A 23,336-nucleotide genomic window follows, 5' to 3' on the forward strand; every position below is an offset into this window, starting at 1 on the left:
CCATTGAGTAACTAGGGCCATCCTTTCGTTACCTTTTGCAACCTACTAGTAAAGAATAACTCTTGATTGACTCACTCCAACACTTGCAAAAGACTTGAGTTATTGAGTTGAGTAATTGAGTGTGGTCCTCTTTCTATAACCATTGTGGACAGGATTAATGAGACCACTATCAATTCTAAGTTTCCATCAAATGTACTCTTGTTTTATTAAAAAAAAAAAAAAAAACAAATGTGTTCTGGTTGATAAGGGGCTACTGGGCTTTCCTGTTATGGGCGTCAATATGAAACTAATTCAAAGGCCCATACCCATATCTTAGGTCCACGTGTGGCTTCCACCCTAAAAGATCTAGACAACCCCAACAGGAAAAAGGATCAGAGGAGTTGAAAGTGAACCCTACCTTGTTCCTTCTCCCAAAGTAGAACCCTTCCTAAAACCCTCCTCCTTCTATAAATATCAACCCCCTCGATCTCTCTCCCAATAACAACTAGAATGTGGTGCTCAAAGGAAGACTTGCCGTCCCCAAAAACCATTCTCTCGGTGGCGGCCTCCGTCGCCGCCTCCGCCGTTCTCATCAAAAGCGTCGCAAACGACCTCGTCCCCGATGCCGTCCACTCTTTCTTCTCCAACCGCATAAAAAAGCTGTCGTCCCAACTCACCGTCGTCGTCGACGAGTTTGACGGCCTCACCCCCAACCAGATGTTCGAGGCGGCCAACGTCTACTTGGGCACCAAGCTCTCCTCCTCAACGCAGAGAATCAAGGTCAACAAACCCGAAAAGGAGAAGCAGCTGCAGGTCAATATAGACAGGAACCAAGAGCTCGTTGATTGTTTCAATGGTGTGAAACTCAAGTGGGTTTTGGTGACGGAAAAGCCACCGGCGTCGGCTAACAACAACCGTGACCAGGTGTCAGAGGTTCGACACTTCGAGATCATTTTCCATAAGAAGCATAGGGACATGGTGCTCAGCTCTTACTTGCCCTATGTGTTAAAGAAGCATAGAGAAATCAAGGAGGAGAGAAAGGTGGTGAAGCTTCATACCGTTGATTACAATGGCACTGACTATTGGGGCTCCATAAACCTTGACCACCCTGCGAATTTCGATACCATTGCAATGGAGCCGGAGATGAAGAAGACATTGATTGAGGACCTAGATAGGTTTAGGGAGAGGAAGGAGTACTATAAGAGAGTAGGGAAGGCATGGAAACGTGGGTATTTGCTGTACGGACCACCCGGCACTGGAAAATCAAGCTTGGTTGCAGCCATGGCTAATTATCTGAAGTTTGATATTTTTGACTTGGATTTGAAGGAGGTTCAATGCAATTCTGATTTGAGAAGGTTGCTGATCGGCACGAAAAGTAGATCGATATTGGTGATCGAGGATATTGATTGCTCGGTTGAGTTGCAGAACAGAGACTCAGATCAAAATGAACCCAAAACTGTTGAGGATGATAAGGTAAATAATAAATCCTAGTCCCCTGTTTCACACTCCCCCTGTTTTTCATATATTCATGACAATGATATATGTATACATTTCCTTCACCATTTGTAGGTGAGCCTCTCTGGTCTACTAAACTTCATTGATGGGTTGTGGTCAAGCTGTGGAGAGGAGAGAATCATTGTGTTCACGACGAATCACAAGGACCGACTTGATCAGGCCTTGCTCCGACCTGGGCGGATGGACTTGCACCTGCATATGTCCTACTGCACCTTCAGTGGCTTCAAGACATTAGCTTACAATTACTTGCAGATTAAAGAGCACCCACTTTTTGCAGACATTGAAGCATTATTGCTAAATCACAAGTTAGTTACACCTGCTGAAGTTGCCGGAGAGCTAATGAAGAGTGATGATGCTCGAGTCTCCCTTCAAGGTCTTGTCGAATTCCTCCAAAGCAAGAACATCTAGGATGTCGTAAAATCAAAATCAAAACCAATACCCTTAGGCTTATTGGTTTTTATTTTGTTTATCAAGCATCGATTTATATGCTCTTTAACTATCATTAATTTACACCTCTATACTGTCAGTTTCATCTTATGTCTCCATGGAGGATAGATATGTTTCCGAACCAAACAATTAGGTACAATCATCAAGTTATTAAAGTACATTGTGTGGTAAATTTTGTGATATTATAACTATAAAAAGGATATGAATACATTATCCCAGAACAGCCATCGATTGCATACACACAACATTTGATGCAGAAGACCTTAGCACTATTGTACAATACTTTTCATTATTTACAATAACGTAGAGTTACAACATGAGGCCTTATAAACAGAATCAGCAGGCCATCTCTGGAAGACTAATTCTGCATAATGTATACACCTCAAACGTACATGCAAAGCAAGACAACACACATCACCAAAGGAAGGTCTCTTAAAACAGATACCGGCTTCACCAGCAAAACCTTTTTTTCTGTTTCACCCAGAGGAAGAGACTTTCAGTTTCATTAGCAAGTAAGAAAAATATGTATTTCGAGTGCAGATGAAGAAGTAAACACTTTAACATACCAGAAGCTTGGCCTGTTCTTGCCTGTCTAAATATGCAAGGAGTTCTTCCTGCCTCATTAAAGCATCATGCAGAGCCTACACAACAAGGAGCATACAGACACAATTAAGAGTGAAATGCAAAAAATTTATACACGAAATATGCATGCCTCAAAATAACATCAGAAAACTCACTTAAAAGTTAACTACATTCACATTTAACTCTGTCACTAGACCGTCCCATAGATCGTGAAAGATAAAGTTACCTTCTTTGTTGCAATTAACTCTGCTTCTAATGCATCCACACGACAAACAGCAGCATTCAGTAACTCCTCTTTCTCATGAGGCATCTCGTAAGGCTTTGCTTGTAGCTTGTCTACCTTCTCTTCAAGTTCACCAAGCTTTTGCAAAGCAGATGAGAGAAGATCTACCCTGGTAAACCCTGGTGCCGGTGATGGGGGCCGAAACTCCTCGTTTGGAATTGATTCAGCAGTCAGGACGGGAATGTCGTGGGTGGAATCCGAAACCGAGTTTGGAAGATTCTTAGTCACCCGAAAGGAAACAGATTGCATGAGAGTAACAAGGGTAAGAAGGAATGCCATAATCCTAGTCCAGACATGAGCACAGATTCCATTTGGTGTCTTTTCCTCAAGTCGTGGAGAAGATGCCCCTGCAATGTATTACAACCGATTACTTTTAACAAATATGCAAATTATCTCTGATCCATGATGAACCATAGAACCTGAGAAAGCATGCAACCTAAAGTCACACCGACTGCCATCACCCTCTCAAATCAGGATTCGTTAACATAGAAACATAAATTACTGAAAACAAAAATATTAAACACAGGTGTCAAGGCATAATAAAGGTCTAGACTTCCGAACCTCCAGGATCAAGTGGATTTTGTTGGACAACTTGTTGCTTCCATCCCACATCCACAGCCTTGTCAACCATGGGAACGTATTCATCATACTCAGGCAAGCTGCTAGCACTGCTTCCTTTGCCAGCCGCCCTAGCCTAAACAAGCATTAAATGATGCTGACTATGAGTCCAAAGTTGGTCTACATATTTATGCTGCCAATCATTCTCAAATCACAGATGTTTGTCAAATACAGACACTTACTTCTTCACAAACAGGAGTCAACTTAGGTTGCAAGTAACTCCTAGTTGCTTTGGGTGAAGCCATTTCTTCAACTTCTGATCCTGACTCCGCGGTAGATGTATCACTACTTCTTATCTGAATTAACAAATATAAACAAAGAATCAGAAAAATCCCGAATGGAAGATTGCATATAAAGCTCAGCTTCAATCACAGACATAGTGGGATTGTCCAGTAGTCCATACATTTGCAAAACGTGGCTTATCAGAAGCAATTATCCGACCGTCACTGTTTGAAACTGTAACTATTTGTCTGAAACATTGTGCCTCACCACTAAGTACCATCTGCACACAATAATAATTTCATTTATGCCTAATAAAATACCGTTGACAAGGAGAACAAGAAAAGAAAAAGTAAAACAAAAATAATAAAACAATATAAAGCACAGTTAACAAGGAGAACAAAACCTTTAAAATGTTGGGATCCTTCCATGGCCCCTTGTCAGACCTCATACAACCTCCCTCGTCGGAACAGATGCAGCTACCACCCAGAGATTCTGGCAACTCACTAAAAAGAACAAATATTTTGACAGCAAATTATTTAAGACAACTGAACAAAAAAAAAGTCTGGATATCTACAAAGAAAAGCATCAATTACCTTGCAGCAATTACTTCAAGTAATTTTGACTGGTACTTGTTACCCAGAACCTGAAAAATAATTGCATCAGTTGATCCTATCGCTAAGTTCAGTCAACAAACATACACTCTATGATGGAGAGCTTGAAACATACATGAATCTTGGTGGTGGTTCTGGGATCAAGAAATGTCTTAACAGTATTCCAAAGGAGCCTAAAACCAGGACCAGCATTGATTATAAACATTCTGCAAAGTGTCTGCACAAGTGGAATAATATAAATTAGACGATGATTGAGGGTTTAATAACAATAGCCACACACATTCAAAACACAGAAATTGTTGAAATGATCCGCATACCTCAGGGTAGTTGTCATTATCAATCTTCTGCAGTCGCGTGATGAGATCTCGTGCAGACTTGGTAAAGTTTTTAAAACCCTGAAAAATATGGAGCAACAAGAGAAGTTAAAAGAAAAAAAAGTATTCTCTACATAGAAAATGCAGAGACTAAATATCATGTCAATCGACAGCATACCACGCCGTGAACATCTAAGATTGTTGTACTTGAATCTATATGCCTCTTTGCAGCAATAGAGCAGGCTGGAAACTTAATGGCAAAACTCCTTTCAAATTCCTGCACATGATATTTCACATATCGCTCCAAAGAAGTCACTTGCAGAAGCTTATTGGGATCAACTTTCCCCAATCTTTCAATATAAACAGGTCTCCCCTCCTTGTCGACACCATGGTAGCACTGAGGGTAGTACTTCCGAACTTGATCCAACTCACCAAACTCAAAATCCTAGAAGAAAAAAAAGTCAAAACTTGATTTTGATTTCTGCTTATGGTTGCATATCATGCTTAAGTTTCAAGCACATAGCTAGAAAAAGAACTAAGTTCCATGGAATTGTTGTAAATATCAGACCATCCAAGATCCACTTCAATGATGTACCAGACCTCAAAAGGAAAGTGTATTGTTAGATAAATTTACCTCCAAAATTGTGTCAGTACCAAAATCTTTCCTCCATTGAATCATGTTGGCCCACATGTGCTTTGCTTTCTCAATATCAAACTTTCTTGCTACCAGAAATCTGAAACAAACTAACACAATTCATACAAGGAAACAAAACCAAACTCACCACATCAAATTTAGAAAGAAAGAAAAAAAAACAAATCAAAATGAATCACCTCAGCAACGTGTGATAATCATCATGCTTAGGAGGTAGCAAGTCTTCCGACATAAGCGCCTGTCGAAATGCATCTACAGCCTGCAGCTCCTCGACGTCTCGCACATCCTCAATGGAAACAGAAGTGTGGCGGCCACCGCTCTTCCTCCTCTTCTTCTTCAACGAATGCCTGAACTTACTAGACGCATTGATAGCTTTCTTCTTCAATGATCCAATTCTGGTCCTCCTATCCTCTTCCGAATTCTCAAAATCCGACTTCCTTTCTCTCCTTTCCTCATTCCTTTCTCTCCTGTCCTCATGGCTAGAGAACCCCTCAAAACCTAACCAAACTCACCATAATCAGTCATAAACCTCATTAACTCGACTCAATTTCGAATTCCGCTATCTAACGGAAAAAAAAAAAAAAAAACAGTCCCCAGTCCAAAACCCAAGAATTCAAATTTCAAAGACGTACAATTCATACAGAACAAGAAACAGTAAAAGCAAAGAAAACCTTGCGTGACTGAATCAAACGGAAAATTTAAATACAAAAAAGAAACGCATAAAAAGAAAAAAAAATACGAAAGAATCAAAGAAGAAGAACTCACATGGCCTGGCGAATCGATCTAAAGACCCAGACATGGTGACGTTTCGGCGTGCTCAAGAACTGTGTGGATGCCAAAAAAGCAAGAAGAAGTCCTACTATTGGGGCCGGAATTGGGGCTTTGCTTTCAGGGCCCTTGGGGTCTCCGAGCTGAACAAAGCAGCCAGGTTCAGAGTGAGACGGAGAAGAGTTGGAGCGAATTTCTGTCAATTTATGATGAGATATTCTGTCTCCGTCTAAATAGTAACGCGTGATTAAAATGTAGATTAATAACGGATTTAAGAATAATTATGAGCATAAACGTCATGAGATTAATTGATTAATAAGCCATATTTCTAGCTGCCACGTGGCAACCGAGGAAATAAGACTTTGGCGGGAATTATTCGCCAGCGAACTAGTCGGTAGGGCTGCTCAATAAAAATAAAAATCTAGCTTTGTTAAAATTGTTCTCAAGTGTCGAAATCTCAATTTCATTGTTGAGGAGACCTTTGTTGTGCTTCCATTGGTCCACGTTACCATCCACATGGAAAGGCAGCCGACTGAAGACATGCTTGAGGCTTTGTCTAGTCTCATTGATGATTTAGCCAAAAAAATGAGAACAATATCTTTGCTTTTTCGAAAGGATCACAATTTTGGAGGTGGTTCAATCTCATTGACAGCTTCCGTCTTAACAGAATGTAATCAATGACGTTCAATTCAGATGTCTCCTCCATGGCTGAAGCTATTATAGACTTTCACAATTGTGATCGTTAGGTTTGAAGTATCATATGTTTTCAAGTACTCTATTTTTTTTTTTGAAGATAATAATAGTTTGTGTTTTTTCTCAAACCAGCATTAATCACGAGGCGTGAAGCTAAATCAAAGTGGTTGTTATTATAATGTTTGTCACACCCGAAAACAAAGATGGAACCTTTCCGGAGTTTGATCGATCATGACGGCAGATAATGATCTGTGTTAAGTACAGGGCTGACAAAGTAACAACCACTCGTCTGGTTTACCATCATTACCATCCCATGCCACAGATTACGGCAGATCAAGCCTTGCGTTTAATTTACGCGTCGGTAATTAGTGCAAAACTCAAAAAGCTCCAGTTGATCAAGTTGATGCTAAATACGGTTGTAGAGGTGCTTGGAGTGGAACTAGAGCACTCAAGCAAGAGGATAACTCGATTATTCCATTAGGTGCAATGTAGTGGTTCATCAGCACTCAATTTACGACAGCAAGCAAAGCAATGCCAAACAGCAACATCAACATCAACATGTTATAACAAACAAAGTCGGCAAAGAGTCACCCAAGAGATGCATACATCAGCCATTAAAGAGATCAATCAAGTGTTAAGTGACAGGATATATAATTAATAAACAGAAACCGACAAGTGCCATCTGCCTTGAGCATTACATTGCCAGTCGCTTCTTATCTACTATAGTACTATGCATATATATATATATATGGCTACACATTCACAAAACTTTTTACACGAGTACATATATAATTGAAGAGCAGAGATGCATGCGGACTATGATTGTGCTTGAACTTAGTCGCCCTGGAAGAATGGTGTCTATGTACAAATGTTCTAAATATCAAGGAACAGATTTGCGACCCTGCTGCAACAAGAAACAAAACCTCGATCAGTTCGCCTCTAGTTCACAACAGAAAAGGAGAACTGTGAATTTGGAAAACCGTCGACCATGTTTTGTAAGTTTCAACTAATCTGGGAAAGATCAAGAGCCTCGTACCTGCTACGCCAAGTTCTTTTTAGCACGAAGTTGGAGAAGCTTGTCCCTCCATTGAGCTGCAAGTGATCATGCAAAATATGAGATTTTAAAAGCTCTAAAATCTCGGGCCATGCACAAGCAACAGCAACTACAAGAGCTGTAACATTGATAAATTCAATCCTACCAACACAGAAAAGGGATTTCTTTTGTGCCTCAACCTAATATGAACTTACCAGCATCTCTGTAGCGTTCTTCAACAGCAGCAATAAGCATGTTGCGCACAAGATTAAACTCCTTTGTCTCAACACATGGCTTACCATTTGGCCTGAAACCATATCAACTTTCAATTACACTCATATTCTCTGCAGTAAAATAAATTGACTAGAGGTTCTATATTCAGATTTGTAATGAAAACACTAATCTTATAGAACTGGCATGATCGAAATTGGAGTCTGCCTAAATTACAAACCCCTTTCAACATGAATCTCAGAAAGAAAAAACTGAAGTGTAAATATAAGACCGTTAACAGTAATATCATCTGCTCACCATCAGATATAGATAGATAGTGTATCCTTCCACCTGGTTTTGGGTAACCCAACTAATTATTTACTATACTAAGTACTTAATCATCCAAACCAGATTCAAGACAAGCTCAGAAATGCTCCCTTCAAGACAGGACATAAGAATTGCATCTAACGCATTCAAAACTTACCGATCCAGTTCAGTAAACAATAAGCCATCTGAAGCAGGGGTATGCGTAGAGAGCTTTCCAGATTCAATAACTCTCATCCCATCACTGTATGCCAGATACTTGTTAACTTGTATGGGAACCTGCAAAGAAGAGGAAAAGGCAAGTTGGTTACTAAACTGTAGATTATTTACTGCATACCAAGACTTGCAAAGTAAAAGCACCTTCACAAAGTGGTCTACAACTACTAGTACAGTCCTCACTCTGAATGAGTCCTGAATGTACTGTAAACTAGTCTAGTCTATTGAAGAACTGTTAACAAAACACCACTGATAAGGTTTAAAAATAAAAACAAAAGAAACGTAAAAACCATGAAGATAAGAGTAACGCTCGAACAAACCATTGGCACTCCTACAATATTCGCGTATTGTCCGTTAAAGTAAAGGAACATCTAACCTTGCACATATTTAGCTCAAATGATGTAAAATTTTACAGAAATGGTGAACATCCAAAACCACCATATGCAACTATGTTGAAAATGATTGAAGGGAATTTTTGTATTCCAGTTCAATATATTAACATTCACCAACATGTATTTTCTAAGCATCCTTTAGGTCCAAAGATTAGCAAAGAATCTAACTCAAAAACTAGGAAACTATATATCTAAAGCAGCATTATCTGAATACCTTGCATCTTACAGCAATGTTGATGGCATCTGAAGGCCGAAGGTCAAAGCTGACAAACTCTGTTTCACTACCCGCCTGTAACCACATAAAACAGTGTCACCATACAGATTCAAACCTTCCCCTCCTTTCCCAAAGTCAGATAAATGAAGAATGAAGCATTTATTATAATGCATGAGAAAAAACCTGCCTTTCTGAGGTATAACTGAGCAAAATATGCTTCATGCACTCTCTTAGTGACTCTAACAAGTTGGACCTGCAAGGTTGAAAACAAACCATAATGTCAACAATAATGAAGAATCCAGTGTTTTAACAGACTAGCATTATGATCTACATAGATGTACCTCATAGCCCATCTTGTCAATCATTTCCCTCACCACTTGATACATAGTTGGCCTAGCCTGGACACCAAATACCAAATCAGCGATCATTAGAATTTCTATTCAAAGCAGAACCAAAATGTTGCCAGGTAAATTTGCACCGGTTGTTGCACAATGGGGATAAAGAAAACGTACAATAGGAACATTGCGCACTGCTGCCATGAGCAACACACTAGGCATTTCCACTGCAATCAATGGCAATAACAGCTTCAAAACGACATAAGAAGTAACAGAATTTGCACATGAAAATCTGGTAGTAGTAGGAACTTAATTACTAATGTAAGAGCAACATACAAACAATAATTGGGAGAAGAAGGCCAGTCCCATCTTCCATCTTCAGTACAATTGCAGGATGTGGAGCATAGTCTGGCAGATGGCCACCCTGAGGGTTGTTATGGACACACCTCATGTGCCTGCCATCCCTCATTTTGATCATGAACCCATCAGCTCCACTCTTCACCTCAACTATACCAAAAACCAAATCAAACACTAATCATTCACAGCCATGTAATCCAGATATTAACATTTCAAAACAAATTAGCATTTGCATTTTTGCAATGTTAAATATAAGTCAGCCAATGTTGTAGCATACCGGCCTCAAGTACACTAGAATTAACATAGTCTTCATCATTTTCATTGAAATTCTCTGCCATGCTTCCATTCCCATTTGACGAAGAACTGAAAGTACAATGCACTCTTGTGCATTTTCGTGCATTTTGCGGGCGAGCAGCAAAGCCTGCCTTAGTGATGCAACCACTGATTCCCTTCAATCCCCATAGCTCACTTCTCAGATGCCTGACCTTCAACAGGGGGCCTACCACGGGCAGATTGTAAGAACCAGCTTGCTTTGCGCTGACAGTGGGGCAAATCACTGGCCCTTGCAAAGACCCCATCATAAATCCTACAAATTCACAAAAGAAAAATAATAATAAGATTCACTGTTTGGTTGCTACCAAAATAATATCAGAAATCCAAAGATTGATGTCCATCGTCATATTTGTATAAAATTGAGTATGTACTCATAGGGATATGGAGCATATTAAACGTAAATTCTCTGTTTAGTTGCCCAGACCTGAAAAATTAGCTTATGATTTGATCGTCCTTCATGCTTTAGAAAGGTCAAATTGTTAAACATCCACTCTCAGTCTCTCTCCCAGTTGTACTAGTTAGTTCAAAGATTTAGAACACAAGATTCTCGAAAAGCCTCTATATGTTTCAAGTTCTATATATTACTGATACGAATCATATATGATCACAGATACGAAACCAGATCAGAATCTAAAATCAGTCCTTAATGCCTCGAAAAAGCTCTATACCTTTCAACAACAAAGATTGATGATCCGATGCCCTTTTTTAATCACCGATCACCTCCCCGATTCTCTCCACCGATTATCAAATCAAAGCTTCCGTAATCTAATTTCCGAGCTGTAGATCGGAACGATCGGATATGATCTGAGGGAAATAGAGCGGGATCAGAGAAAGCTTGTAGCTGAAGCAATTGAAGCTGGTTTAACCTGAAGAAGAAGAAAATACGGACAGCGAGGAATGAGAGATGAAGAAAGAAGATAAGAGATTCCCCTTTTCTGTACAAATTGGAAGAGAACAAGATAGAAAGAAGGATACTATATATATATATATATATAGTACTAGTTTAAAAACTACTAGTACTTGCGGGGCACCCTGAATCAAACCAGTCAGATTACGATTCTGCCCTCAGGATGACTCCGGCGACGAGGTTATTGTGAAGGGGCAGTTACGGGATTTGAGTGGGAGTGGATAATACAGGGTCTGAGAGTCTGTGTGCATGTAGCGGCTTCCCGCTTTTTAATGACCCCTCATAATAACAGGTCTGAGAGCGCCGGCGGTTGACGGGATCAGGATGGCGTGGATGGGCGCCACGTGTGATGCTTCCCCATGATGATTTGGAATCTGGATAAGGCTTCTCTCAAAAATATCAAATTTATGTGCTTTTCAGAGAGAGAATTATTGATGGGTTGCCTTACTAACCCTTGGTAGTTGTATTTTGGCTTTTTACCATCATGAAGAGTCACTTGACAGTAGGCACTTCAAGTAGATATGATGCATATTGGTAGAAATTTTCAAGTTCTACCCTATGACTCCGACTCTCGAGAGAGAGCAATATCGCCGATCTCTTTTTTGGGAAAGCGGCGGTGACAAAACTACTGGTCTGCTTCTCCCTTCGGGGTGCGACGGTGACAAATCTCTTCGTCAGACTCTATCTTATGTTAGAGGATGCGTAGTTACTGTACTTGATGGTGTTTGGGTTCTAATTCACCGGATCTGGTTTGGTGGAAGATTTCCAATTGGCAGTGATGTAGATCCGACTGATTGTGCTGGAAATTGGCATGTGCAGAGTGGTGGACTGATTCCCATCTCTGTTGGCTGTGATGATTGCGGAGGCTTCTGTGCTGACGGCGGCACTTTGGTTTGGACTACCGACAACGTGGTGCGATGCCCAGATGGCCTTGCTGGATCGCGATTGGCTGTAGGTCGAGGTTGTGACCGGATCTGGTTTTGTGGAGAAGTAAAGGTTCCGGATCTTGATGGCGGTGCTGGGGCAGCCATTTTGGGATGGTCGGAGGTGAAAGCTAGGGATTGGGATGAGGAAGGATTCGTTTCTCTTGCAGATACAGTGTTGGCTTGTCCCGTTGGATGGCAATTGGTAGACTGGATGGTGAGCATCGGTGTCCGCCTTGGCCGGGAAGACGAAGACCCGTCTGAGTTGGGCAGTAATGAAGTCGGCGGCGGCTGCAGGGTGTTTCCCTCGACTGGTGTCGGTGACGGCGCAGCTGATGGTTGTTGGCTGGAAGTACACTTATGGGCTCATTGGGCTAGGGCTGTGGTTTACCCTACTCTTTGGGACTGCTCTTGGTGTTGCAGGGCCTCCTGGGGCTTGGACTAGCTTGTGGCCCTTAGGTTTGGGTACACTAGTCTAGGTTTTCAAGTGGGCTGGATGAATTGGGTCTCTATGGCCCATACTGCTATTTAATTTTTGTTTGGGTCGCAAAAACCAATATCTTAGTTGGAACCTTTTTATGTAAGCTTCGAGGTCTCTAGGTTTTTGTTAAAATAAAAGTGCATGAATTTACCAAAAGGTGGGTGTACTCGGGATTTTATTATTCTAGAATAAGGTTTCATGAGGTTCTAAGGAACAATTATTTCTGTCGACCCCATAGGGGTGTTTCGTTTTTGTACTGCTTGCTGAATTATAATGAAAGGGCTGACCTATTTTCTTCAAAAAAAAAAAAAAACACTTCGTAGTTAGAACGTGATTGGAGAGTAATAGCTTCAACTATAAAGTAGACTAGTTTATATTTTATGTATTTAAAAATTATCATTTGAGAGATTGCTAAAAATTTCGTTAACTGTTAACAGTAACATGTCAATTTCGTTAACTGTTAACAGTAACATGTCAATTAGATCCCGTGGGGCTAATTAGGAGCAAAAGTTTTTTAAATTTCAAATTAAAGAATAAATAATTTTTTTCAAAGTAAATCTCCATATTCGTACATAATAGAAAAGGTATGGGAGTTTTATATTGAGTCGTTCACATAATTCGTTTACTACTTACTCATAATAACAATTTATAATGTTTAGTAAACTTCACCGCTTACAATAAATAAATACCGAAACTAGTTCGCCAAAATTCCACTTAAAGGTGGAACATATCAGATGATGAAAAATATATGTATCTATAAGGTGATTTGTCAAAATAGCTAGCAGAATTATTTTGACGTGGCCTGAAAGTGATCTAGCTAGGATTTCCACCGGTGTGCTCCAACGTGTGCTTATAGCCACTACTATATTCAGAAACAACGGCATAGTTTTTATCAATTCCAATATAAATATTAGAATCGTGTCCATTTGATTATAGTATAGTCAATACCCAATACTGCCTTCTGGCTTAGAAACAAAGTTGTAATCATTTCATTAACTCTTTGTGTGCACCTTAGTCCACCTGCATCAAGGCAAAAAATCAGTATTTTTTACACCCAAATGCCCCATTTTACCCCTCATTATGCCTATGGTCTACCTGAACCTTAGTCCATAGTAGAATTTTTGTTCATTAATTTATGAAAGAGCAACCATTTTAATATTTGCACGAATAGAATGCCAGAAGACCCTATCACCTTCCATGTTAGTTTGGTGAGAAAGATATTAAAATGATGAGGAATTATATGGAAAGTACAACGAATAGGTCTTCTCTACCTGCATATAATAAAAATATGACCAACCAGGAGTCCAGGATATACAGATTAAATTGGGCTTTTGGATTCGTTCATGAAAAATATTCCCCATGCCAAGAGTTGTATGAGTTTTTTTTTTTTTTTTGGTCAATACTGATAATTCATTAGGCCACATGGGCAAGCGAAAATAGTTAACAGGGAGATAGAAACTAGAAACAGGGAAATAACTAAGGTACAGCAGAGAACATATGAGTTTGTTATAATGAAGAAATAAGGCTAGAGACGATGGATGAATGAAAGCAGCATATGGCAATTATTTTTATGTGGGGACGTAGAGATGGACGTTTGCTCCCCTTTTTGTATGTATTTGAGAGATTTTGAGCCATTGATGGCCGCGCGTTTAGTTCCTGAAATTATCATGTTAATTGCTAAGAAAATTTTTCATAATACCTAAAAAATTTTAGGAGAATTTGTAGCCTCGGTCTTAATTAAGATAACGTAAAAATAAAATAGGGAAAAATTTTGTTTAGTCCATGTACTATGATTCTGTCATCGTTTCAGTCTCTAACATTCTAATTTAATCTGAAATGTCTTTGAGATCACAATTTCCATTTAATAGGTCCTTACCGTCTAGATTCCGTCAAATTAGGCCATTAACTTGCTGAGATGACAATCTATTTTACGCCACCTCAACATGATAGTGGTGAAATGTCATATATAACCCTCTGTTATTTCTCAATTCCTTTTTCCTTTTTAATTTCTTTTATTCCCCTTTTTTTTCTTTTCTTCCTATCTTCTTCTTCTTCAGACCCAAACCACCATAACCACCACTACCAAGCTCTCTCTCTATCTCTCTCTCTCTCTCTTCACTAGAAGGAAATCTGGAAATGGGTCTTATCATCACTATCAGTAGACATGAGTCTTATCTCATCTTGATCAAACTTATCGGACCACCATCATCAAAATGGGTCTTACCTAGTGATTCACCAACATCGACTTGCAAAGTTCAATTTCATAGTAATCTCAATCAAAATCAAGGTTAATTTAGAATCCAATGTCACCAGCAACACAACACAAACCCCAATTATGGATATCCAAGCAGCAATCATAGCACATGTCACCGCAGCCAAACCAACCCCCGCCGCTTCCGCTATCCCTTCCGTTCCTACTTTCCCGAACAACGAGTTCCCGATCACCACCTCCATTGTCATCGTCGTAAACACCACAGGCACATCCCCCAGATCCTACCTTCACCAACACCAAAATCCTCACAAAACCCACAAATCCCAACACCCAAAACAACGATTCCACATTTCACAAAACTCACAAAACCCTAATCCTTTCTCTGAAACCCAAAATTACCCGAAACAATCCTCGGCATCGGCTCGCCGGCCTCCATCACCAACTCCCCGCCGCCGTCATCGCCAACCACCTGCCAGTCCACAAAGTCCTCCATCGTCGCCTCCAGCAACGACTTCTTGATCGCCAACCTATCACCCCCCTTAACGCTGTGCGCCGATATCCCTGCCGCGAAGGGGATCGAGGCTATCCGCATAGACTTCTCATATGACGGAACTGCCGGCGAGCTGCGGAGCCCGCCGTGCATCACGCTACTGATCCCGGCCACCTTTGCCGCCTTCCTCATCACACTGCCCCCTATCGAAAATCTAAACCCCTAGAAGATAAGGCTCTGGTTTTTAGGTTCCTTGAGATTTCCTCGCCGAAGGATTTTAGGAAATAGAAGGAATGAGTGGTATTTATGGTGGCCTAAAAAAGAGAAGACGAAGCCTTTGATGAGCTCGGTGTTAAGGTAAAGGACTCTCTATTTTGACTCCTTAGCTATTTTGGAGAGTATGTTTAGTTTTTTTATATATTTTAACAGCTGCACCAGACTCCTAAGTGGCTCTCCATTATAACTTTTAGTTATTTCGCTCCTAAATATAGAGAGCGAGATGAGGCTCTCTATAATTTATAACATTCTTTTTGAGTTATTTTATGTAATTTTTAAATACATTTAAACAATTTAACATTCCTTTAAAAAATAATATGAATTCAAAACTAGCTACAATAGAGAGAATTGATGCAGACGTATTTCTAAAGTGGCTAGCCAAAATGAATTTTTAGCTACTATGGCTAAAATTTGACTCAAAAATGGCTAGCATTGTTAAAGATGCTCTAAGAGGAAGAAGATATTGCAGAAAAAATAAAAAAGAAGGATTAAAAAAAAAAATTGAAAGGGGAGGCTAGGGTTATTCTCAACATTTTAACATCTATTATGGTTATGTGGCGCTGAGTTGGCGTCTACTCATCTGTCACGCCAGCCAATTAATGGAGAATTTAGACGGCGATGACCTATTAGATGGAAATTGTAACATCAGAGACTTTTCAGACTGAAACGATGACAGAGTCATAATACATGGACTAAACAGAAGTTTTCCCAATAAAATAATAGTAACAACATATAAGAGGAATAACACAACACTCGTAAAATGTAAAAAGAACAAATGACAGAAAACACAATACAATCAATGTTCACCAAATAAAAAAAGTCTAAATTATAACTGATAACGCGCTCCACACGTTGGAAACCTAGAGAACTCTGTCATCTGCCGTTGTCCCTGTCCGGCTGCGCCCTAGCGCTGGCGATGGCTCTGGCCTAGCCGGTGCACGTTGTGTGCGGCCGTACTGGTGTTCTGTTTGATGGGTAGGTCTCGATCTCCAGAGCAAGGTTCAGGAGGAGGGGGCTTTTTCCTTCATTTTTGGTCGAAGGGCGTGGCTGTATCGTGCGGTGGGCCAGGATCGGAATTAGAATGGATCGAAGCGACTTTTGGTGGCTATCAGTGGTCGGCAAGTTGGGTGCGATGGCTGGCTGGAGGATATCGAAGGCTGGTTCAGATCGGTGGTTTGGCGGACTGTTTGAAGGCGACTCTTGAGGCCGGATGCAGTGCTTATGTTTTCTGTTTGATACCAGGTGGAGATCACGGTGACGTAGACCTCCAGTGGTCGAACGACAAAGGTGAGGTGACTGTGGCCCGACGCTAGTGGAAGGGATGCAGGACTGGTGGTGGGGCGTGGCAGCATATGCTTTCGGCCGGGAGGGTTGGAATCGGCCCACTTGCTGGCTTGGTTTCTTGGGTTGGGAATCTACCTATGGGCCCTTGCTAATGGGCTGTTGTTTTTAGTTATTTAAATTATAGTTGTTGTTTTATAGTTTGTTTGTCGGTTATAATAAGTTCCTGTTATAGTTTGGTAGGAAAGAATGGGCTTAGTGTCGATTTATGCACCTTGTGTGCCTTATTTGCTTTAGGTAGGCGGCAATTTTTTTGCATTGGCAAATGGTCGCAACCTTCTAATGGCAGTAATGTGTCTGCTCTAGGTGGGCGGCGATTTCCTTGCTTGGTCAAATGGTCGCTGCCTCCTAGTGGCAAGGTGAAACTCAGTGTCACTGGATGTATTATCCAGTGGCAACATGATGGGAAAGCTGTGCGTATGGAAATTATGCTATGCTGTAATCGAGTTGTAGATCGAGTTATCTTTCCATTGTGTCACCACTGTGTCAAAGCAAATAGAGTCGCCAGTAGAGCGCTATTTGCTAGTTGGTGCCTAGTTAAATACAGTTGTTTAGTAGAGACTCATGATAGTATTTTAGGATATTCTCTAGATGCATATTGTAATCAGGAGTTTTGGCTCAATGTCCCCCCTTGTATTCAACAGTTTCATTAATCAAGTCTTGAAGGCAACCGCACCGCCCTTTGTTCAATTTTTTTTTTTAAATGACAATAAAAAGACAGAATTAGCGAAAATATTACATGCATTGCCTTGTACTAACTAAACTACTGAGTCTAATCGAAGTGAAATAAAGTCCATATGGGGAACAAATGAAAAATTGATAGGAATGTAATAGTCCAATTTTATAGGGTGGATCGCTAGAATATTTTCATCTTGCTATGGGGCTTTTTAAGTACGTTCATACAAGTTAAAAGAAAAATAAAACAGAAAAGGGAATATATCAAATTAAGATGGTCTTATCACCACTTCACCAGTGTTGTCATCTTCCTAAACGTGAAAGTTGGAGTCCATCTCCCACAAGAATAGGGAGGTAAAAAGAATAAGACGACTCCTCTTTTGGCAATGAACTGAATGAAGCGAGAAAGTTATGGACCACCAGAAAGGAAACACGAACCATAAAGCCTAAAACAAAAACCCAGCCCACTAGATTAGTTATGGGTTTAAGGTAAACCTTAAATACTAAAATTTCGAAGATGTGAGCTATTCAAATCTAATTATTTTCGGAAACACCAGCCCCTAAATATAGACTACAAGATTAATTAGTGGCACAAAGATCATGAGAGAAGTAGCAAGTTCACTCGTTGGGTCAACAGGTCAGGGTCACTAGGTCACTGGGTCAGTACACTGTTCACTACCACTGGACCAAGGTTTTAAATATCGGTATCTTCATATGTATCGGTACTTTGAAAAAAAAGATATCGGAAATATAGAGGATACAGGGTAACAAAATGTCGTTTTTGAAAAAAGTCAATTTATTAGAAATTTAGAACTACATATAAATACATATGAATGTCAACTTCATCGACATCCAAAAAGAGACTCTAGGCGGTTGAAAAGCCGATCGCTAGTCTACGAAAATGCAATAATCAGACCAAGACATATGACCCATATAGTGCAAATTGTAGTGATGAACATGATAGTTATAGATCTCTTCAGAGCTGCCGACTGTTTCCCCTATAAGAGGATAATAAGGATGAACCCAACTGGAACACTGATCATATACTTCTCCATATTGATTATATCCATAAGCATCATAACCAAATTGATTGTTGCCTTCATGAGATTCATTTGAGATCCCACTGCGCTCTGTGCCTAAACTAATAGAGTCAAAACTTAAGGCAATTGAAGAAAATCAGATGTGGTACTTTGATCATCAGTTGCACCTCTAGTCCTCCTCCCATATCGGGTCTTCTCTTGAGCACCATGACCAGCTGTTCTCACTCCGTGGTCTTCATCTTGGGTGGTATGATCAAAATTACCTTCATAGGTAAATTGGAATCATCCATCCACAGAAGATTGTCCATATTCATATCTTTCACCTCCACCACCTGTTCCGCTTCCCACCCTCTCCACCATTATCAGAACTATCTAGAGTTGCTGTACCACCCCACGCATTATCACTATCTAAATTATCTTTTGGGTTTTTAACAACTTTTTCAGATAAAACTCTCTCTACGTTGATTCTAGCATTAGTTGCAGTTTCTACAACTTGTGAAAGAGGTCTTCCAGCTTCATCATCGAGGTATGCAGGCATAATCCAATCATGAAGTGGATCAATGCCATTATCAAGCGGCTCGCTTGCAACATGAAGTAGATCTATATAGTTGTTTTCATTGACCACATTATTCTTTGCATGTTTATCTCACAGCCGCAGCTTCATGTTGTAGTAGCAGTATACAAGCTTTTCCAACTTCTGATATGTCAAACGGTTCCTGGTATGAATAATAGCAAATGTAATCCAATTTCTCTCACACGCAGAAGAAGAAGCCGTTTGTGCCAAAATACGCATTACAATTTTCTACATGTTTGGTGCAGAATACCCACATTGTGCCCACCAATTAGCTGTAAAGCTACTACAATGAGTTACTGCTATAGTAGATCAACATTTTCTATTAAAGAAATTATGTGTGTGTGTGTATTTTAATGTATACATATACCACAAACCTTTTTTTTTTTACCTCAAATTTTACAAATATTTCTTCACTTTATCGGCGATATATCGCAAATATCTAATATATCGGGGATATTTGACGATGTCGGAGAAATTTCGCAGAAACGGTAAAAGATAAGATATTTACCCCCTAGATATATCGGTCCGTCGAAAAAAGGAGATATCGGAAATATCGCAGATATTTAAAACCTTGCATTGGACATCTATTTCCACTCATTGTGTCTGGGTCAGTTACTGTTCATTAAATATTCTATTAATTTATTTAGTATAAATAAGAAATATATAATGTAAATAAATAGTATTTGATGAATATTTTAGAATTGCAACAAACAAAATGATTTTAGGTGAATATGAGTTGGCATCGAATTTTTTTTTTTTAGGTGGACAAACTTTTTGGGTGTGAGAGGTAAAAAAGAAGATACTGTTTTAGAGAAACGGGAATTGAGAGAAAATCGCTGTGTATTCTCATTGATAATAGAGGCCTCTTTATATAGAGGATTACAATGCATAGAATCTGAATTATACAAGAAAAGGTAATCATACATTGAATAGGAATATCTAGATCCTTCTAAACCCTATTACCACTAGGTCAAGTAACCTAGAGTTTGAGCCAAACACAAATGAGAGTTTTACTTGAACACTCCCCCTTGTGTTGCCCAAACGCGGTGCTTCTCTAATTGCTTCGCTAAAAACCTTGCCAAGTAACAAAAACTCAGTGGGACAAAAATAACATCGGTCGAAGGGGAAAAAGAGCACAACACACCCTTCACGTTTCGAGACGAACATGTAGACATCTCCCCCTAATGTCTGCACCTCCCCCTGATGACTACGATCATGGGAGTTCAGATAATTTCCGCAAGCCAATTCTTGCCACATGTTTCTCGAACGTGGATTTGGGCAATGACTTAGTAAACAAGTCTGCCACATTGTCCTCAGATCGAACTTAGTTCACTTTGATCTTGAGGAGCTTCTGTTGTTGCTGATTGTAGAAGAATATAGGTGATATGTGCTTGGTGTTGTCGTCTTTGATGTAGCCTTGCTTCATTTGTTCAATGCAAGCAGCATTATCCTCATAAATGCTCGTTGGCTCATCTGTGATAGACTTCAGACCACAATTGCTTCGAATATGCGTAATCATGGATCGAAGCCATATACATTCATGAACTGCTTCGTGAAGAGCAATAATCTCTGCATGATTCAAAGAGATAGCGACTAAGGTCTGCTTTGTAGACCTCCAAGATATCACGGTCTTTCCCATGGTGAATACATAACCAGTTTGGGAGCGACCTTTATGTGGGTCAGAGAGGTACCCAGCATCAGGAAAACCTTCCAAAACACTTATATCATTTTAGGATGGGGAGAGGGAACGTAGTCCATCATGTGTGACGTTCCTAGCATTTGATGGGTCCGAATCCATCGTCTCTCTGTAAAGATAGAACAAGCCCATATCGATCGTTCCACTTAGGTATCGAAATATATCTTTAACACCAGTCCAATGGCGTCGTGTTGGTGCAGATCTATATCTAGCTAGCAAGTTCACAGCGAATGAGATGTCCGGTCTTGTGCATTGTGCTAAGTACAATAATGCGCCTATTACACTTAGGTAGGGCACTTCTGCCTCTACCACTTCTTTCACTACTAGAATTATGCCATCAGACATCACCACTATTAAATCGGTCGGAATTGCACCCGATGTAAAAAATACATCCTAACATCGGTTTATGAAATATCGATTTCTAGTGTGATTATAAACATCGGTCGTTAAATTAACCGATGTGTAAAGTCTCGTTCAAAAATTTTGAAAAAACGCGGAGGGACTAACTTAAAAAGTTTTAGAGGCGCGGGGACCAAATTTTCATTCCCCCCAACACTTGTCATTTTGTCTGAAACTTTCGAACCCTAATTGATAAACTCTCACTTTTAACTGCCTCCTTCTTCGCGTCCCCGACCTCAGATCCTTCTCCAACCTGACCCGCGCCCCCGACCTCAGCTAGGAGAGCTGCCTGGAGCTCGTTCTCCGACCTGACCTCGAGCTAATTCTCCGACCGCCACCAGCGTAGGTCCTCTCTCTCTCTTCTCTGCAACAACTCTTTCACCTGACCAGCACCCGACCTCCTCCATCTCCTCCTCTTCCTTCTCCCCCTCCTTCTCTGCCGGCACTCGACCGCCACCGGTGTTTGATTTTCTGTCCGCCATACCCTAAAACCTTACCCGCTCATGCTCTTATATTAATACCAAAATCCTAACTGGTGCCTCCAAAAGCTCTTGTTGTTTCTGGGTCTCCGCGGCACAGGAAGAAGAAGAAGAAAACAGAGCTCTAGATTCAACCATGGTGGCTGTGAAGAAAACCAAGAAGACCCATGAGTCTATGAACAACAGGCTCGCTCTCGTCATGAACCTCTGGGCTACAAGACCATCATCAACACTCTCCGTAGCTCTAAAGGTAGTATCTATCTCTCTGATTCTTTGACCCAAATTTTCAATCTTTGTCATTTCTGTGATTTGGGTTTTGAATCTTCGATGTGGGATTTTTTGATGTGGGTGAATTGCAGGGAAGCTGATTATAATCTCGAATAATTGCCCTTCTCTGAGAAAGTCGGAGATCGAGTACTATGCGATGCTTGCCAAGGTTGGAGTTCACCACCACTTTGGAAGTAAGTGTTTTTATTGCTCGAATATTCTGGGTCCTCAAGTTTGTATTTTCTGTTTTGTTCTGTTTTGTTTTGACATGTGTGGATGTATAGAATACCAGTTTGTTTTTCCAAGTTATGGTGATTTAGAATGGTGTATTTTAGTTGAATTTGAATGGTGAATTATCCACGAAAGGTTAAAAAAGTTAAAATGGAGAACATAACTACTGTATGACTTACAATCTAAAGACGGAACTATTGTCAATGAGTGTGATACTTGTTCTTGAGTCTCATTGAGCTTATTGTTGCCTCTTCTTGACTTGATTTAGTGCAAGTGTCATAGATGCGTTGTCCTCCAAACTAACAGTCTGGGGAATTTGTTTTGATGTGTTGGTTAAATGGTCATGGTGGTTTTGTACTTTGTAGTTTTGCCCCCTGCTTCTGTTGTGATCTTATTGGATGGTAGATTTGTATTATTATGGTGCTTCTGTACTTCTTTTTTTTTGGAGTTGTGGACTTTATCCTTTGAAACATACAAAGTCTTGGGTTCATTGTCTTCTTCAGCATGAATTAGGAACTCATGAATTCTCAGCATAATACATTGATGAGATGTAGGTCTTCTCTGTTTGCTTTGACTATGTGGCTCAACAGCAAAGGTGAACTACAGCTACGGCACGCCCTTGGCGAATGTTGATTGGCTACATGGTGAGGCTGAGTCACTTCTCACTCTAACAAACATATTCATTGTGTTGGGGTTGGGAGAAGCTCTGAGGAAAGCTAAAGAAAACTAAGGAACTTCAGATCCTGTTCCAGGGTTGAAAGAGGAGAAGAAAACTTCTGTTTAGGTGCACGAGACCAAGAACTTCTGTTTAACTTTATACTCCATTCTTGCCTCACATGACCAAGAAATTGTAGGTGTCTATTCTATTGAATCATCTTTCTATAGCTTACTGCATTCATATTAACTATGTTGCATTTCATGTGTTCCTCTATTATTTCATTCATTTTTTAATAACTCTGTTTTTGGTCCTATAGTAGAACGGGGTTGGCCAACTCTTGCTTCAGCTATGAGCAACCTCACTCCAGCTTTAACATTCATACTTGCCATCATCTTCAGGTTAATATCACTTGCTTTTCTTCTAATTTTTGTGAACCTGTACCATAGAATCATAATATCTTCTACCTGGTTTAGTGCATGCCGCCAACTAATAGACCAGAGCTTCTAATTTAGCTTACTGTTTTATTCTTTAATTGATTAAAACATATATTTTTTATGCATTAGTTCTTGTTTCTCTTATTGTAAGCAGC

General features: G+C 40.1%; 3 protein-coding genes across 4 annotated transcripts; 1 reads left to right on the forward strand and 2 right to left on the reverse strand.

Annotated features, from left to right (window-relative positions):
* Window positions 1–450: 450 nt before the first annotated feature.
* Window positions 451–2,026, forward strand: LOC112171769 (AAA-ATPase At3g50940). The gene is made up of 2 exons (XM_024308901.2): window positions 451–1,452; window positions 1,549–2,026. Exons 1-2 carry the CDS (start codon window positions 490–492, stop codon window positions 1,900–1,902), a joined length of 1,317 nt encoding a protein of 438 aa, XP_024164669.1. The 5' UTR covers window positions 451–489; the 3' UTR covers window positions 1,903–2,026.
* Window positions 2,027–2,101: 75 nt separating this feature from the next.
* Window positions 2,102–6,239, reverse strand: LOC112171768 (phosphatidylinositol/phosphatidylcholine transfer protein SFH8). Its single transcript, XM_024308900.2, has 14 exons — window positions 5,989–6,239; window positions 5,403–5,721; window positions 5,206–5,305; window positions 4,750–5,016; window positions 4,575–4,652; window positions 4,373–4,474; window positions 4,240–4,289; window positions 4,050–4,149; window positions 3,828–3,926; window positions 3,607–3,720; window positions 3,368–3,500; window positions 2,750–3,153; window positions 2,508–2,582; window positions 2,102–2,412 (listed from the first exon to the last, which is right to left on the reverse strand). The coding sequence occupies exons 1-14, from the start codon at window positions 6,020–6,022 to the stop codon at window positions 2,392–2,394; spliced, it is 1,896 nt and encodes a 631-aa protein (XP_024164668.1). The 5' UTR covers window positions 6,023–6,239; the 3' UTR covers window positions 2,102–2,391.
* A 1,021-nt stretch (window positions 6,240–7,260) lies between these two features.
* On the reverse strand, window positions 7,261–11,057 carry LOC112172828 (bifunctional nuclease 1). 2 transcript variants are annotated; one of them, XM_024310325.2, is made up of 11 exons: window positions 10,767–11,057; window positions 10,043–10,351; window positions 9,745–9,915; window positions 9,586–9,635; window positions 9,415–9,471; window positions 9,261–9,326; window positions 9,074–9,148; window positions 8,412–8,530; window positions 7,933–8,024; window positions 7,721–7,776; window positions 7,261–7,585 (listed from the first exon to the last, which is right to left on the reverse strand). In XM_024310325.2, the coding sequence occupies exons 2-10, from the start codon at window positions 10,344–10,346 to the stop codon at window positions 7,724–7,726; spliced, it is 987 nt and encodes a 328-aa protein (XP_024166093.1). In that variant the 5' UTR covers window positions 10,347–10,351; window positions 10,767–11,057; the 3' UTR covers window positions 7,261–7,585; window positions 7,721–7,723. The 2 variants fall into 2 exon arrangements, with proteins under 2 accessions (XP_024166093.1, XP_024166091.1); XM_024310323.2 differs by having other exon boundaries at window positions 7,261–7,588.
* Between the last annotated feature and the right edge of the window lie 12,279 nt (window positions 11,058–23,336).

Source organism: Rosa chinensis, chromosome 6, assembly GCF_002994745.2.
Source record: "Rosa chinensis cultivar Old Blush chromosome 6, RchiOBHm-V2, whole genome shotgun sequence".
Classification (NCBI taxonomy): domain Eukaryota; kingdom Viridiplantae; phylum Streptophyta; class Magnoliopsida; order Rosales; family Rosaceae; genus Rosa; species Rosa chinensis.

Bases quoted from the DNA above. Each gene is read 5' to 3' on its own strand.
- LOC112171768 (XM_024308900.2), bottom strand. From the start codon at position 6,022: ATGTCTGGGTCTTTAGATCGATTCGCCAGGCCAT. The intron at 5,017-5,205 runs GTAAATTTATCT...TTTTTCTTCTAG, and splicing joins GTACTGACACAATTTTGGAG to GATTTTGAGTTTGGTGAGTT. The intron at 3,721-3,827 runs GTATGGACTACT...TTGTTAATTCAG, and splicing joins ATAAGCCACGTTTTGCAAAT to ATAAGAAGTAGTGATACATC.
- LOC112171769 (XM_024308901.2), top strand. From the start codon at position 490: ATGTGGTGCTCAAAGGAAGACTTGCCGTCCCCAAAAACCATTCTCTCG. The intron at 1,453-1,548 runs GTAAATAATAAA...CACCATTTGTAG, and splicing joins AAACTGTTGAGGATGATAAG to GTGAGCCTCTCTGGTCTACT.
- LOC112172828 (XM_024310325.2), bottom strand. From the start codon at position 10,346: ATGATGGGGTCTTTGCAAGGGCCAGTGATTTGCCCCACTGTCAGCGCA. The intron at 8,025-8,411 runs GTAAGTTTTGAA...ATATGGTTTCAG, and splicing joins TTGTTTACTGAACTGGATCG to GCCAAATGGTAAGCCATGTG. The intron at 7,777-7,932 runs GTAAGTTCATAT...GATCACTTGCAG, and splicing joins AGAACGCTACAGAGATGCTG to CTCAATGGAGGGACAAGCTT.